We start from the raw sequence: 17,915 nt of genomic DNA on the forward strand, positions 1-17,915 counted from the left end.
TAAAAATAATAATAATATTAGCATGATAATTATAATTATAAAATTAAATATAAATATTTTTTTATAATTTTAGTGTAAATAGATTTTATTTATTTTGTAGGTAATTTTTAATTAAAAAATAATTAAATTTAAATAAATAACTACTTAAATGATATAATTGATAAAATAATTATTTAAAAAGTAAAATTGGAAAATAGATGTGGACAGAAAAAGAAAATCTTGAGGTATAAATAAAAAAAAATTGTTTTTCTACAACTTTGATTAATAAGCATCGGAATTATATTTATATTATAATTGTGAATGCGTTAAATTTACTTTTGGAATCATTCCTTATAAATTTTTGGATTAATACTTCAAAAAATTAAAATAATTGTTTTTAACTTTTATTAATATTTGACACTGACCGATTACTTTTATCTCTATATTATATATAGAAAGGAAAATAGGTCAAGTTAATTAAAGAAACAAATGACTAGATTAAAAGAATAAGAATGAGAAAGAAAAACAACCCCTCATGATTAATCTTATTAAAACCTATACAATTTTTTTCTTAAGTATGTGTATGTTCCATAATATGTAATGTATGAAAAGAATGCGCCGAAGAGTATTGTTTATAGTTTTCAGAAAGTTATTGATCAAGACATGGACTGAATTCTCGAGACACCAATGAATGATCAAAGCATTTGTCATGTTTCACTCAACACACCAATGAGAATGATAATTATTTTGAAGCCATTGCGAATTAAGACAAGTTTTCAATACATTATCGTTTTCCTTTATGAAGGACAAAAACATCCATTCTTTAATTTATAATATCAAATACACAATAACAAGCAGGAAGCAAATGAAAAACAAAATTTGGGCCTAGAAAATAAGGCAAAGCTATTAATTTGAACTCTCTGAAGATCGTCATGTATCAATCTATTTTCAATTAGTCCTCTGTTTACCCTTTTTGGCAGAGGAGGCCTTCGAAGCTCCTTTGCCCTTTGAAGCCTTGCCCTTCCCCTTGGAACCTCCTTTTCCTCCCTTACCCATTCCACGTTTCCTAGCATCCTTCTTCATTCTTCGATCAACAAGTACCTTTCCTTTACCAGTTTTCACTTGTACACCTTTCTTTGCAACTACATATTCCTTTTTAGGCCTCTTCGGAACAGCCTTTTTATAGAGTTGCTCAATTTGCTTCCTCTTGGAACGATCAGATATCTCTGTCTGATCCGATATGGCATTAGCCTTCTTCCGCACCTTCTCAAGCTTCTTCATTGCAACACGCTTCTTCCGTGCTTTGGCCTCCGCCACCTTCTTTGCAGGCCGGGCATCAATTTCTTTAAATTGCGCTTTCATTGCAGCAACTTCCTCTTTCGAAATAGGCTTTATTGGTTGCCGGTGTTTCTTCTCTTCATCTAGAAACCACTTGGGCAACCCCTCGTCATCAAACATGTACTTGTTATATGCATCATCCAATATCTGCTCCCGTTGCTTTTTCCTCATCATCTTCTTTGCATAAGCCAGTATCTCAGCTTTGGTTTCAACGTCTTCCTCCGATTCATCTGAGGATGAATCATCACTTGAATCAGAGCCGGGCGCAGGAACTATTTCGAAATCATCTGCTGTCTTGGATGCTTGAGGTTGAGGGTGATCTACCACTGCTGGAGCTGCTGTTTTATTTTCTTTGACCTTTTTGGCAACGGATGTCTTCTCCTTAGGCTCATCATCTATATCCATTTCATCTTTACTCTCATCCTTCTCAAAGTCACCTTCCTCTGCAGCTTCGGCAAATATATCCTGACTAAACCACTTTTTCATGATCTCCTCTTGGGTCGGTTCTGCCCCGTCATTAAGTGGCACCATCAATGGATTTGCTTCTTGATCACCCTGCTCTTCATCCGAATCATACTTGGCTTCAACAATATCATCATCCTCACCGCCCTAAACAGCCAAAAAGTCATGATCTACACGTTAAATAATTCAATGGTTCTAAACATAGAGAAGCATTGTTCAATGTTTCTAGACAATAAACAAATATATTTGACATCACAAAAATACATTCCTAAAGAGATTCAACTAGAAACTAGAGGGAAGAAACAAAAAAACATATGTTTATATTAGGAGCAATCTTGATAGTGGACCCTGAAGGTTTGTATGGATGTAAGAAAGGTACACGAATAAATTCATGAATACATGAAACAAAAGAGTGTGGATTATATAGTGGTGTTCCTTAGCTCCTGGTATTTAAATATTACAATCCCAAATGTTTTGGAGAGATCCAAAAAGGTTCAGAAAAGTAAACATGGCAGCATTTTCAAGAATCGCATTATAGTTGAAGTTCTCAACCTCAGAGTATATAAACCTCTAGCAGAGTGAACGTTTAAAAACACAAAAACCATGAAAAGAAGTAATGTCTACCTCCAAAAGTTGGGCCTCTGCATCATAGGATTTTTTAATTCGCTTACGCTGCTTTGTACTTCCTTCCTTTCTGATGACAAACTTCTCATAAGCTTTATCCATCAAATCTTCCATTTGTTCATTGTATCTGATATTAGTGTAATATTTATTAAAAATCATCACCGATATTAAGGAAGATTTGGAGTGTAAATGCTAACATAATAGAGTATGAGCAATAATCAAAAGAAGCTGTCGTTCACCTTTTACGTTCCTCATCAGAATCTTCCAAGTCACTGGATGAACGCTCTGGGCCTTCATGCATTTCTTCATTCTCACTATCTTCTACTTCACCCTCATCACCTTCATACTCAGTGTTGTCAACAGCTACCAGATCTTTCTTACCCTAAAACCCCAATAAGGAATAAATCCATCACAAAATGAAAGAGGTGTCCTCAGTCTGATTTTTCACTTCGAAGGAAGTGATACAGATTACATTTGCAGACAAAAATAAATATGTAACTCTAAAAGTCTATTTTTCTGTGCATGTGCCCATATAGAGTTGAGGGATTGGAAAAGTACTCCTTAAATGATGTCCAAGAAGTGTGTAATCTGACACTATACTAGACCTCCCAGTTGCAAATGAAAGGTATATCTTGTACTTTACAGGGAGTTTTAAAGAAGAGAGAAAGAGTCTAAGGTGAAAAAACAGTTGATGCACTTCAACAGGTTATATCATTTTTCAAACCAGGAGAAGTGAAAAAGAATAGAACAAACCTTTATAGAGGAAAGGGAAAACAACTCCTGATCTACATAACCATCCTCTACAGCATCCATTTGCATCCCTGTTGCTTTCCGTGACTTGTCCTGTAAGATTCAAATCATTAAAGCAATGAATCAACTTATTCTAATTCACTTGAAAAAGAAATGAAAAGAAAAATAGACTAAACATCATCTATTATTTTGTAAAACCCCTATTATTCTGCAAATAAACATTAACCAAGGTGATGAATAGAAGAAGACAAAAATTCAACCATAAAAACACTCCATTGCGACCAAAGGCAGGACTCCCTTCACAAATTGCCGATAAAGGTTAAAAAAACACCACTGTAGCATTATGGTGGTGCAATAATGGCTATTTAACAACATTGATACTGACATAGATTTCCAAAAGTCATTTATATGCATATCCAATCACAACAAAAATCAGTGGAGGTTAAGAACTAAATACCTTGGCTCTTCTTTTAGCAAGAAGCTTCTTTGCACGTTTCTTCTTGCGGTCCATCACATTAGTCAGTTCCTCCATTTCATTGAGTAATCTATCTTCTTCATCCACCTTCGGCTCATTTTCCGCCTGCTCTTTAGTGGTAGGAGGATCATGCTTCTGAGTTGGTGAAAGAGCTTTTCTAATGTTAATCCTCCACCTACATGTGACAAATAACCGCATCAAACCACCACACATAACAGGAAAAAATAGTATTGAACCTTTTTTATAAAATCAACCAAATATCAGAGTGATATTCAAATGATGTAGTTACTTTAGAAGATGCTTGAAATCTTGCTTCCCCAAAACCCTTAAATCATCGCATAGAGATTTGACCTGCAAAACAACCACATTAAAAGCATTAAAATTAACAATACTAGTTTCGTCTAATTCTCCACTGATTACAAAAAATGCATGATCTCATCTCAGATAATTTAAACAAAATACCTCCTCAGTGGTTAGATCATGGTCCTTGATTGGTAAATCATCTGCATCAGTAAAGGATATAGAAGTGACTGAACCAAGGATCTCCAGAGGAGAATCTGACCAAATGAAATTTGAAGCTGAAGATATCTTCCTTAAAGTTGTGTTTCCATCTTCATAGCTGCAGTCGTGAAGAAGTTAGCAAACAAGCGTGAAATTAAAAAGCGTGAAATTAAGATGGATGGGGAACAATAAATGTGCTATTTGTATAGAAAATCAGTTCAAGTAGCTAATAAACTGCAAAGTTTATCACATTCCTAGTGTTCTCTGTTTATCAGGATGCCGTAACAATGCTTCGAAATTAATTTGTTATGCAAGACCAAGCCTGGAAATGAATTTAAAAAGGTAACTCACAAAAAAGCAAACATATTAAAAGTTAAACCAAGCCTTGAAATGGTGTAGCTAATAAACTGCCAAGTATTTCACATTCCTAGTGTTCTTTGTTTATCAGGATGGCTAAACAATCCTTCAAGACCAAGCCTTGCAATTAATTTAAAAATGCAACTCACACAAAAGCAAACATATTAAAAGTCAAAGCAAGCCTTGCAATGAAGCAGTAGTTACCCGTCACGATGCCTTTTCTGCTTAGTATCTCTAAGTACATCCACCACCTGCACAAATGATTCATCAATCACCAACAGAGAAAACCAACCTAACCAAAGAGGAACAAAACAAAAATTGCCAATCCAGTATGCACAAAAACAAAAAGAATAATTACCTTAGGCTGCGGTTCCACAGACCCCTGAAAGAGATGCTTCACATCAAGAAGTCGAGGATCAATCTTGGCAGGAGCCTTGTACCTAAGCCCCAAAACATATATCTCAGCAGATTCAGATCGACTAGCCGCAGGTTTATCCACCTCAACCTTCTCAAACAACTGAGACACAAAAATCCACAAGCAAATCTCAACAACTCCACCAAACCGCCAAAATCATAAACAAAATTGTTCTTCAATTATAAAAACCATCACATCACCTGCTTCAAGCAATACACCACAGAGCTATAATCTTGCGACCTGAAAATCTATCACGCAACAAAGCAGCAATAAATAATAATTACAACAACAATAATAATTACAATCATCGGAATAAGAAAAGAATAAGAAACAGATGAAAGATTACTTTGGTGACAAAGATACCCTTGGGCGCTAAGAACTGAGTGGCTAATCTGACGGCATCAATGACGAGAGCGTTCTGGCTCATGGCTTCCTGAGCCCAGGCTCCGCCGACATTAGGAGAGCCGTCGTGCAGAATGACGTCAAAAGCGCGGCATCCGTGCTGGTTCATGAGCTTCTTGATGCGGGACTTGCATTCTGTTTTCGTGATGTCTTCTTGGATGGCGATAGCACCGCGGATGGGGGCGATGGGCGCCAGGTCCACGCCGATGACGAGGTGGTCCACGGGGACGCGCTGCACCGCCACCTGCATCCATCCTCCGGGGGCGGCGCAGAGGTCGAGGACGGCGCGTGCGGACTCGAGGAATTGGTATTTGGAATTGAGCTGAACCAGCTTCCATGAAGCTCGAGACCTGTAACCATGCTCTTTTGCCAAGTGATAGTACTTATCCAAACGGTGCTTCCCCTTCGCTTTCCCCATTGATGCACCGCACTGTAACTACGGGTTTTTGTTAGGGTTTTTGGAACACACTCAGTGGAAGAACAAACACTCTTCCAATGTATTAACCGTTATGTCCGACCGAGTAGCCTTTGTTTTTCAATATTGGGCTGAGATTTAATGCGATATCTCCCGGCACCAATTTTTGGCCCAATTCTTGGCCTAATTTTTGGCCCAATTCTTGGCCAGCTAGTATTTATTTAATTTATATTTCGAGCTGGGCCGAAAGTGCTGTTAGGTAAATATTTATGTTGTTTTTCTTCTATGAAATATGATATTTACCGTAATATGATAATATAATATTTTATTATGTAATAATTTATTTTTTTAATATTTTAAAGATATAATATTTTAATTATCTGTAAGTAATCTATTTAATATAACGATTTACTAATGATTTAAGAAATCATTATATACAATTTTTAAGATAATGGATTTACTTAGACTCTCCTGAATTACGGTAAAATCAATATCCTTGTATTGCAAGAAAAAGACTAAAGCATCATGCCTCGTTGCACCACGTTGTCACTGGTAACTGTTTTATATCCTTAAATATATTAAATTGAAGTAAAAAACATATTTAAATATTCTTCTCCTTCTTTTTTTCGTGAAACTAATTTTGGTTTCGGTATTTTTAAGTTTATGAATTTAGATTGAAAATATTGAGTCATTTTATCTTTATTTATAAATATAGAGTATCTTTTATTAGAAAAGAGCAATACATTATCATCATGATTCTTGTGATTTTCAAGAATGAATCATAAGATTATGAATCTTGAAAATTATTAAAATCTACTTCATTATATATATATATATATAATATTATTTTTAATTGATGTAAAATATCTATGAGTTTGTAGTGGTGTATAAATTTATTCTCTTATGATTTATTTGGATTTGAGGATGGATTTGGGACAATAGATTTAAATGTAAAAAGAGGTTGTGATGGTTTAGAAAAAAAAAATATAATAAAAGTTGAAAAGATTTGGGACGACAATTTACAAAATTAACGAGAAATAGTAATTGATTTAATAAACTAAAAAAATATTTTAATTGATAAAATATAAAATTATTATTATTGTTTATTTTATTTTTATTGCTTTTATTATTGTTTTATTATTATTACAATTTATTTTAAAAATAAAATTATTATGTGCAAATCTCTTAATATCGAAGAGAAAGAAGAGAAACTTAAAGCAAAGAAAATTTTTTATTTCCGCATTTATTTTGTCTTTTTGTGTTATTTTTTTCTCAAGCAACATCAGTACATTTCTCAAGAGTGAATCATAAATATTATGATTCTTAAAAATTAGTAAAATCTACTTTATTAGTTATAATTATTTTTTACAACGTTTATATGAAATTGTCACAAGTAAAACGATAAAGTCATAATTCTTACAAATATAACTACTTATCATATTAATTAAATACAAAATAAATAAATAAATAATAAACATATGATTAAAAAATCTCATATAATTTCGATATATACTATCAGTATAGTTTTACAGTAATTACATGGAATAAATGTATTAAAATCTATAAAATTTTAATATAAAGATCATATTATAATTAAAATCTGTAATGAATATATATTTGTTAATATTTGTTAATGAATAAATTATCTACTAAGTTTATTAAAAAAGTTGAAACACTTTATTTTTAATTATTGATAATAATTTTTAAAATATTAGTTTTTTAAAAGCTCTTAAAAAATATAATAAGTTAACAAACCATTTCTTCAGTTTTGAATGCATATTTTATCAACCAAAAGACATAATATATATATATATATATATATATATATATATATATATATATATATATATCAAACGAGTGTCAAGTATATTTAAATTTTGAAAACAAAATAATAAATACATATTTAAAAAAAACAATTTAAGATAACATATATTTTACTTCGTTGACGAAATATAAGATCTAAAATATTATAATAATTAAGAAAATAAATAAATATTTTAAGTAAAAAATAATGGAGTCTCGTAATTATCAGATCTTGTTAAATGATAATAATTAATTATTGAAAATATATTAAACAGAATATTTAAGAGATAAATTAGTTATAAGGGGATGTAAAAGAATCGAAATAGATTTCATGAATATAATAATATATCTAAAATGTTATTTTAGATAATATTCTTTTAGAAGGTACTTGGATTTTTGGGCTAAACGTTTTATTATAAATAAGTAAGTTGGGATAGTGGTAAGACTCTCAAATTTCTAGTTTTTCAATGATTTAAAAAGTGAGACTTGAAAGAGTTTTCTTTAGGAGATTTGGATGTATTTTTGAAGAACTTTTTTTAATAGCAACATGGAGGAAGATGCAAAGCCATCAAGTTTAAAGTGAAAGTTAAAGGATCGATCTAAATATTTGAATATCGAGGTAAGAAAACTAACTAATATTAGTATTTCTTTTGAGTGTAAATTGAGTTTGTATTATTATTATTATTATTATTATTATTATTATTATTATTATTATTATTATTATTATTGTGTGGGGTTTGTTATGCTAAACGTTAATTTTTTCTAATAAGACACAAAGTGTGTTCATTGTTATATGTGAGGGAAACAGACTTTCTTGCGTGTATATGTATTGTATTAAGTTGTGATTATAAATGAAGTTAGATCATGATTTCTTTTGACTTTTGTGTAGGTTGTTATTTGATGATTAAAATGTGTGTTTTGGTGGTAAAGGTGTTGAAAGATTTTATTTTTACATAATTTTAATCTAAAGTTTAAATTTTTCTTGCTAAACGGTGGTAGTGGGGAGAAACAAACATTTTTTTTTTTCTTTCTTGTACGTCTTATGATGAGTTGGGTTGAAATGTGGTTATTTTTTGTTTTATTATTATCTTTTGAGGTTTGAAAGAGTTTTTATCTAAAATGTGTTGAGACCTGGAGAATTTGATAATTGATTTGGGTATAGGGTTTCAAAGGGTCTTTCTGAAAAAGATGAAATGTGTTTTAAAAATTATTAGTAGATTGTTTTCAATTATCTAAATTTTCTAATGAAATATATATTATTTTATTTTATTTTATTTTCATATCATATTCTTCGCATTTTATATTTCACTTATTCTACCCTAAAAAAAAGCTTTAAACATATATATATATATATATATATATATATATATATATATGTAGACATATTTGTATGCATAATACATTGAATACCAGAATACATAATATGCAAACATTGATTTTTCTCTGCAGTTCCTTGAACGAAGGTGTTATCATATAGAGAAAAAAGGCTTCATCACAGTCCACGATTCAAAGTTTTATGCATTTCATTGGGAGAAGAACAATAGGCATAAAAAGTTGAGAATGAAAAGGAAGAGAACTAGTGAACGTTGTGAAAGTGATGAAAGAAAGAAAAAAGAGAAACTAGTTGATTTACCTAGTGAAAGAAAGAAAGAAGACAGACTCAGTGATTTACCAGATGAAGTTCTGAAACACATAATGGAGTTTTTGCCCACAAGAGAAGCTATTCAAACCTGTGTGCTATCTAAACGATGGAAGAATCTCTGGAAAGGCCTCACCACTTTAACTTTCAGCTTCTTCAATGGAATTCGCAAATACAACAAATATGTCTCTCATGTTCTCTCTAATCGAGATGATTCCACTTCCCTTCACCACATGTCCATGACAGTGTTCAATTCCACTGCACCGAAAGTCCTCAACAACGCCATCAAATACGCTTCACAACACCATCTTCAAGCGTTGACACTTATCATGGACATGAAGTTTAAGCAAACACGCAATTCTTTCATTCCCCTCGTTATCAACTGCAAATCTTTAACCTTTCTTGACATTTATGTCGATTCCTCTTCGGTCTCTCTGACACTTCCAGCATCTCTTTCGCTACCATCTTTGAAAACCCTACTTCTCTCCAATGTCAGTTTCACACCAAAAGACGGTGATAATTACGCTGAACCATTCTCAAGGTGCACTTCGTTGACCACTCTGGTCCTTGGACGTTCCATGCATAGCCCTTCAACGCAAACTCTTCTTATATCAAACCCTACCATTTCTGTTTTGAACATGGAGAACATACTCTACTGGCACACTTTTGAACCTCAAATTGTGCTTTCTGTTCCTAAACTCACCTCGATCACACTCCATAATAGTCACTTTTCCATGTGCTATAAACTCTCATGCACTTGCGATCTCCCTCTCTTAACCGAAGTGAAAATCAACAACCATGTTCATGTAGATTCTTCCATCATCATACATTGGTTACAAATGTTCTCTAACGTAAGAACTTTGACAATCTCTTCTCGTACCCTAGATACACTCTTAAAGGTAAGATGCTTTTTTTGCTTTTTTTGCTTTCATTATTATCTTTATCAATGTTGAATCTTACATTTCAAAATATTTTTGCTAATAATTTCAATTTTTCTCTAATCATACAGGATTTATATCTGGATACATTGGAAATTCAACCTCCTCACTTTGCTAGATTGGAATCATTCAAAATAAAAATGGATTCTAAAATTAAGATGTCTAAAGATGAATTAAACACTGTAGTAGATTACTTAGTACAGAATTGTCGAACAAAAAATGTTAATGTGATAGAATGTTGAAAGTTATGTTTATGTCCTCCTCATAATCTCTTTGTAGTTTTACATTGTAATGATTGTGTCTATGTTGTTTTGTTATTGGCCTTTGAAAGATAATGCATTTGAAACAGATTTGTACGTAAGTTTTTTAGTGCAATTTTTTCGTCAATTATTCATATTTATAAACAAATAAATAATGGAAAAATAAAACAATAAATATTTAATTGAAAAATGTAAAGATCGAGGACTCAATGTACTAAAACAATTTAATAAAAAATTCAATTACAAAAAAATCACGGTTTTCAATAATTAATTAAACTTTTTTTCAGTTGGCTGTTTCTTGGAGTATTATTTATTGTGTAGAGGTGCGAAAATTTTAATCACATGAAATATGTTATGTTCTTAAAAGATAGAAACGAATGTAATATTTCATCAACTAAAAAAAGTAGGAATTAATTTATAGGTAAGTTAGGAAATATAACTAAAGATATGATTGATTAAAATTTTAATTTGTGGAGTAAATCCCTTTTCTAGTGGTAATTTTCTAATAACAACATTACGGCTAAAAAATATAGGGTAAACTAAAAATAATTTAAAAAATATTTGTTTCAAGTAAAAGAGAAAATACCATCAATTCATAAAATAATTGTATAGCCTCACAAATTATACGATCTACGTCCAAAAATAAGGATTCTCGTATATCATTCACAGAACCATTAACACAATCTTTAAGAGAGATTGGTAACATTAAAAGCATTAGTCAATTGATCCTTGCTCACTGTTGCTAACAAACATCACACCATAATAATTAGAATAGAAAATAATATTTTTAATTTTAAAATGACCAAAAATAAGTATTTTTTCTTTTACAAAGAGAAAAATAAAACGCTCCCATTTTATCAAAATTATGTATAATCGTATCCGTATTTTATCACGTGCAATGTCCATGGTAAAATGTTTACGCATATATTTATAATAAATAAATTTATTTAAATATATAAATTGTTGTAACCAAAAGTATAAAAATAAATGTTTTAAAGATATAGATTGTATTACCATTTATACTGTTATAAGATTAATTTTAATTAGAATGGATAAAAAATTCATTTATTACGGGTCTAGTTTTGTTCTAATCCAATCTATTTTATTAAATATTTAATTTATTTTATTTTATTTTATTAAATCTCAATTTTAATGTGATCAATTTTTATAATTTTTTATCGGATATTCATTCTTTTAATATTAATTTTTAAATATGAAAAATTTAAACTTTCAATATAATTTTTTAATTGGTCTAAGTCAAAAGTTGAAACCAAAACTAAAGATGAGACAAAACTACCAATTTAGATCTAATATCAAGACAGGTCACTCAATTTTATATTTTAATAAGATTACTTTTAATTATGCTGGATAAAAAATTCATTTATGTGGATCTGATCTACTTTTATTCTAATTCAATCTATTTCATTAAATATTTAATTCAATTCAAATTTATTTTATTAAACTTCATATGTTTTATAAAGCGTATTTTAGATTCTGAAAGTTCATTTTGAAAAACATCTCATATGTTTAAAAAAAACTTAATCTTTCTATGATGTATTTTAGATTTTCCGAAAACCATGTTTCAAATTTTCTGAAAAGCTTCTTCTATCGTAGAAGAGGTAATCAAAAAGTCACTTTCATAAAAGATAAAACATTATTTTAGAAATGATAGGGGGTGAAATTAAAAATTACGGGTGAGCAGGAAGTAAAGGATGATAACTTGTGTGTTGATTGGATTAGCGGTAGTTTTTTCTAAGATTTTGTTAGGAAAAAAATGTTTATTTATAAAATAATAACTTATTATAAATTAAATAGGTTATAATCAATTTCTATATGTTTAAAGTCTTCTAAAAATATTACAAAAAATACACTTAAGTTTGGATCAAAATTTAGAGTTTTATTTTATGACCAATTAAACTCATACATAATTCGTATTTACAGAAACCTAATTCAAACACGAAAAAAAAAATGAAAAACCATTTCACTGCCAAGATTCAAAGTTTACCGAACTCTTCAATCTTCTTGATAAGTTTTTGATTGAGACCATATACAACCATTGCAACAAAAAAAATGAGCAAGAGAAAATTGTTATGCGAATTTAACCATAATGGATCTATATAAACAAATTGCCATTATTAAAATGATGATAATTGTTCAATGAGCAATGTTTAGACCATTTCAAAAGATGCAACGAAAAATAAGAAGCCCGTGCATACCCATAAATAGAATTTACTTTTGATTGAAAAAAAAAAAATACACAGGTAGAGAGATATTGTCAAACTGTCAATAGTTCATCTTACAACCTTATAAGACGCATGAACAAAAAGGCAAATAGTTTTTCCCTGAACAGGAGAAAAATGAATGCTATGCGAAGTTTGTCTTCAAATCATGGTCTGCAACATCGCAAAACAATCTAGATTTGCGATGAAATCTAAAACTGAATCAAATACTAATGTATATCCACATTGACGTTCAAAGCCTGCTTTAGCGTGTCTTCTGAATGGAACACAGATAATAGTTCTGTAACTGCATATTGGCATCCGTCATACTCTGACTACAAATTCCTTCAAATAAAAGGGAAAAATCTACCCTGGAGGTCCACAAAACCTAACTATGAGATTTGCATTTTTCAAGTTGCAACAAAACCAAGCTTCAGTCTGCACGACTGCCACTGCTACTTGGAGAGGATCTTTTGCCAGTATACTTCTGCAACACATTAAAACAAAATAAATTACTATCGTTCAGGTCAATGATACATATAAGGTAAATGTTGCTTGAACCGGACAATATGTACAGAACAAATTGCAGGGGCAAAAAGTAAAATGAAGAGAGCCAATTTAAGCGTAAGGTTACCTGCTTTCCAATGTTGAATGGTATGTATTTGTATTTGATCATGTGTGCAATTTGGCGCCTCATAGTAAGGACAAACAGAACAACCCAGTAACAGAGTAATATTGGCCAGAACACAGGAACATCAAACACAGAAAAAAAAGTCATCATAAATGCTATGCAGAAAGCCTTTGTGAAAGAATACCTGCAGCCAATAACAATTCAAATCATTATGCTCATCCGTCAACCACGATTTTTTTAAACTGTTTTCATTAGACACAGGTAGGCTTTTACCATGCTAATCTTACTATTGTAAATGACATTACTTGTTAGACATATGTAAAGGGATATGGATTAATAGCAGCACACTATCTCAAGAAAGCATAATTAAACAAATCAACTCACGCCACCATACTCATCTATGAAGTTACTCCAGTTATACAATATCAATCATCATTTAGCCAGGTTTTGCTTCATATACCTCAATTTTTCAAAAGGGGGCAAGGGGATATGCACACATTTTGTTATGCAATAATAGTTCCCTGATAAAATTTAGTCATTTGGATTTTAAAACTAAGTCTTTGACGAAGCATGAAATTTGTCGGGACAAATAGTTATGTATTTCCAAATTCAAATAGATGCAAGTGATTACTGACACAGAATTTGGGTAATGTCAACCATATTAACTAAAGAAGCACAACCAAATTCTATGATTCATCATGCAACAGATATGGTCAAAAGTCTTCAATATGACTGATCAAACCACGAAAATAAGACATGAAAGATAAACAACAATTTGTTCAATAGAGAATAATACAAATAGAAAATTTATTATTCATGTACCATTTTAAAAAAAAGATAAAATATTGTTCCTATGCAATTATCAGCTTCTGTATGCAATGTTAATGACTAAAAGCTTGCAGTAAAATGTCAGTGACAATTAACTTATATTATAAAGAAACATTTTCATCATAGCTATCACCTCTGTAAAGCTTACACTGCCTCTATAAAGCTTATTAGTGCCAAATGAAATACAGAAATGACTCGGAGTCATATTCAGGTAATCGCAATGACAAATGAACATTACAAAAATTACAAGTCAATTTTCAATGAAAAAAAGAAGAAGAAAAAAGTACGAACAAGTAAAGAGGCATTGAAGCATCAAGTCGGCAAATACAACGGAGGAGTTCATATCAAACCATTAACATGAACCTCACATTTGATCAAAATTTAGCTTCAAAATTATTAAAGCAGGTTTGACGGCAGCAAAAAGATAACGTTCGTGTTTTTATATGTACGACAATGCTCATGCTGTATTAAAATGTTAACAACCATATTATACCAGCCACACAACAAAATTCCTAAATTACCAGAACTTAAACTCAGGCAGTCGGCGAATGAACGGTTTGAACTCGTCAGAACCTTTAGTCGGCAGCAAAGGCCCATCAGAAGGCTCCAGCTCAGGATCGACCAACGGTGACAGAAACCCAATCAACAGATTCAGCAGGTAGATTCCCAATCCATAAGACACGATGTAAAATCCCTGGACATAAAAAACCCGCAAAACAAAGATCGACACAATAACCAAAGTCCCAATCCATCTATACGTGGCGTGTGGCGTAGATTTATCCAGATAATATTGAAATAGCTTCGCTAATTCCTGCCACTTTTGGTTCACGGGTGCAGCAGCCGAGGCACTGCTGCCTCCAGTTCCTTCCATTCAACTCACAATCTGCAAACAAAAAAAAAACCATACAAACAACCAATTCATTCCGAATCTGACAAAAATAGAAACATAAAATAGAGTCGCACGCCATCTAATTTCTTGCACAAGCAGACACACGCCAATTAAACGACACTAAATTTACTTGCATAACGAGAAATGTGTAGTTCATAAATCAGATGTTCACATTCTTATAATCGTAACGTTTAGTTTACATAGATTCCGATTAGAGGAATTAAAGGAGAGAAAACAGGCGTCGTTTTCATGGTTGGAATCAAGATCTAGTGTTCTGGTGGCGGTATTTGCAGAATCTGAAAACCCTAAAATTTTGGAGGAAATGGAAGCTGCGAAAAGAGAATTGAAATATAGAAAACGAATGAGAGATGGGAAATGCATCGAAGAAGAAGAGCTGACCTGCGAGGACAAAATTTAGATCTCCAAAACGAATCGAAGAGAGGATTGAATTGATGGATGACGAAACCCGCGCGTTGCAGATCTACAACGCGATGCCAATTTCGGCCCCAAGTTTTAGTTTTTTCTATTTTTATTTATTTTCCTCCTATTGTAGTTTATAGACTTTTTTTTATATTTTTTGGGGAAGAAAATCGTTAGCCGAATCTTAAACGGCAAATCTGGTTTGAAGCGATTTTATTTTACTTTTTTTTTTATCTGAAACGAAGGGCTCCTTGCTATTCGTCTGTGATGGGTCATAAAGAAACGTGCTGAGGAGGTTAGCATCCTTGAAGGGCGTGCAACGTGATGTGTTATTTAACTTAATGGTGTGGGCAATATCTGAAAATTTTATACTATTTCATTTAGGATTATTATAAAAATTTTAGTAATTTCTTTAGAAAATTATAAAAAAATACTTAAACGCGTAAAAATATCCATTTATTTATACTTTTATTAATTTGAAAGATATTGAAATTGATGAATCCCATAACTCAATAAATGCAAGACATCGATATTCGGGGGTGGCCGTAGCCATGTGATGAGTTTTTAACGTTTTTGAGTTTACTGCACCCGTGACAGTTAGTTAATGTCTGTAATGACTGATAAAACAAAATTAAATTAAATGTAAGTTTCATTATCTATTATTTTGATTATGTTTTTATTGAAATTTTTGTTTTATTGATTATTTTTATTTATATATTTTTCAGCTGAGTTGGATGTTATTCTTTTAAATATATTTATCGTTTTAAAAAATTGTTGTTTAATTATTTTATTTAAACTTACATAATAAATTGAATATGTTAATGACTCAATTAAAAATACTTAAATGCATGAGACCTGAAATTTAATTAAGATATTTTTTATTCTTTTTATGAAAATAACAATATATTTTCCAAGTTAATTTTTTATATTTAATAAAATACAAAAATTAATATAAATTTAATTAAAAATATTTTAATTCGTGAATTACTTAAAATTTAATTAAAAATTACGTGGGTAGTTGGGTAGGGTTTAATAACTTTTCTGTAATCTTCACTGGTAATAATCTTAATCTTTGATCTCCATCGATTGTAGCATCATGATCTTCGTTCTTTGAATTAGTTTTAATAATGGAAGACATTCTTTTTATTCCCAAAATACTAATAATAATAATAACTCGTACAATAATATATTTTTAAAAGCTTTTCAAACTCTATATTTTATTTATCATTTTAATAAATTAATAATACAAATGTATTGTTTACTATTAATGACAACAAATAAAATATTATTCAAATCAAAGGTATAATTTAAATGAAAATGTAAAAAGAAAAACAATTTCATTTTTAATTTAAATATCATAAATGTCATGCTTTGACTAAATTTGGAAGTATTTATAACGTTCTCACTCTGATAAAAACATCATATTTATAATTTTAGATAGTATAGTGTTCATACTCTGCAAAAATTTATGAACAATTTTCAATATGTAAATGTTATCTTATTTAATTCAAGTAAAATTTATAAATATTTATTGAATTTGGATTTATTTTTTACTTGTTTTTGTGTAGGATCTGACAAATGAAGTCATTACTATAATTTTGCACAGCCTAAATATTCCACGGGCTAGATTATCATATGACTGTTTATTTGAAAAAATATATAATTTACCCATTCATACAAGCAATTAAGAGACATATTCTTTTTTCACTCATAATCCTTTTAAATAAATAAAATTAATATTTTTATTTGCTATATAAAGAGCAATTTTCCCTTTTTATTTTTATTTTTGATCGTTCCATCGTGAACCTCCAGAGGCACAAGGATGTTTTAATACGAATATTCAATTCAAAATATTTTGAAATAATAATTTATTAAACAAAACAAAACTCAACGCCACTCAAATACAAATATTTTAATAGTTCTTAACTAATAACCACGTTCATACATGGAATCAGAATGTAGTAAACAAGTCACTTTTATATTTCGGTTATGTGTGTTACAATACTATCTAAATAATAAATGGACTTCACCTTCTCTAAAATGTTTATCTTAAAAACAATTCTAAAATCAAAAAATAAAATTATTGTAAAATTTAGTATCCAAATTTAACAAATTTATGAATTTACTAAAATTATTGTAAATTTAATAGTTTTAACCAAATATTTTATTAAATTTGTTTGATGTTTTAAATATATGTTTTTCGACTTATATTTAAATAATATAAATAATTCAAATGATATTTTTAAAATATAAGAAAAATAAATCAAATAAAATTTAATTATAAGTAAATTGATGCATTTGAAAGATTAAAATAGACTAAAAATTTTAATAAAGATTAATTTGATTTTTTACTAAAATTTTAATGTTGCTGGAATTTTTAAAGTTATAAGATACGAAGAAGGTGGGGGTTAGGACGAGAGAAGGTTACAATGGTTCTACAGGTGTCATTTTCATGTCGGTCACGTGTGTTTGTGTAAATCATAATTAGTGTACCTTTTTCACTTAAAAATAAATATTAATTCTTCATTTTTGTATGCATGGTGAGAAGATGACATAAGGACTAAGTTATG

The 17,915-nt window shown here is 30.3% G+C and overlaps 3 protein-coding genes across 3 annotated transcripts; 1 reads left to right on the top strand and 2 right to left on the bottom strand.

Moving 5' to 3' along the window:
• Positions 1–740: 740 nt before the first annotated feature.
• On the bottom strand, positions 741–5,811 carry LOC114169565 (adoMet-dependent rRNA methyltransferase spb1). The gene is made up of 11 exons (XM_028054786.1): positions 5,248–5,811; positions 5,102–5,149; positions 4,845–5,003; positions 4,691–4,737; positions 4,091–4,247; positions 3,918–3,979; positions 3,611–3,803; positions 3,157–3,246; positions 2,643–2,785; positions 2,404–2,530; positions 741–1,926 (listed from the first exon to the last, which is right to left on the bottom strand). The coding sequence occupies exons 1-11, from the start codon at positions 5,719–5,721 to the stop codon at positions 928–930; spliced, it is 2,499 nt and encodes an 832-aa protein (XP_027910587.1). The 5' UTR covers positions 5,722–5,811; the 3' UTR covers positions 741–927.
• Positions 5,812–9,081: 3,270 nt separating this feature from the next.
• Positions 9,082–10,216, top strand: LOC114170416 (putative FBD-associated F-box protein At5g56700). The gene is made up of 2 exons (XM_028055892.1): positions 9,082–9,673; positions 10,170–10,216. The coding sequence occupies exons 1-2, from the start codon at positions 9,082–9,084 to the stop codon at positions 10,214–10,216; spliced, it is 639 nt and encodes a 212-aa protein (XP_027911693.1).
• A 2,355-nt stretch (positions 10,217–12,571) lies between these two features.
• LOC114169782 (protein RER1B-like) lies at positions 12,572–15,524 on the bottom strand. Its single transcript, XM_028055086.1, has 4 exons — positions 15,325–15,524; positions 14,558–14,919; positions 13,212–13,392; positions 12,572–13,064 (listed from the first exon to the last, which is right to left on the bottom strand). Exons 2-4 carry the CDS (start codon positions 14,905–14,907, stop codon positions 13,011–13,013), a joined length of 585 nt encoding a protein of 194 aa, XP_027910887.1. The 5' UTR covers positions 14,908–14,919; positions 15,325–15,524; the 3' UTR covers positions 12,572–13,010.
• Between the last annotated feature and the right edge of the window lie 2,391 nt (positions 15,525–17,915).

The sequence above is a fragment of the Vigna unguiculata genome, chromosome 11 (assembly GCF_004118075.2).
Source record: "Vigna unguiculata cultivar IT97K-499-35 chromosome 11, ASM411807v1, whole genome shotgun sequence".
Taxonomy (NCBI): Eukaryota; Viridiplantae; Streptophyta; class Magnoliopsida; order Fabales; family Fabaceae; genus Vigna; species Vigna unguiculata.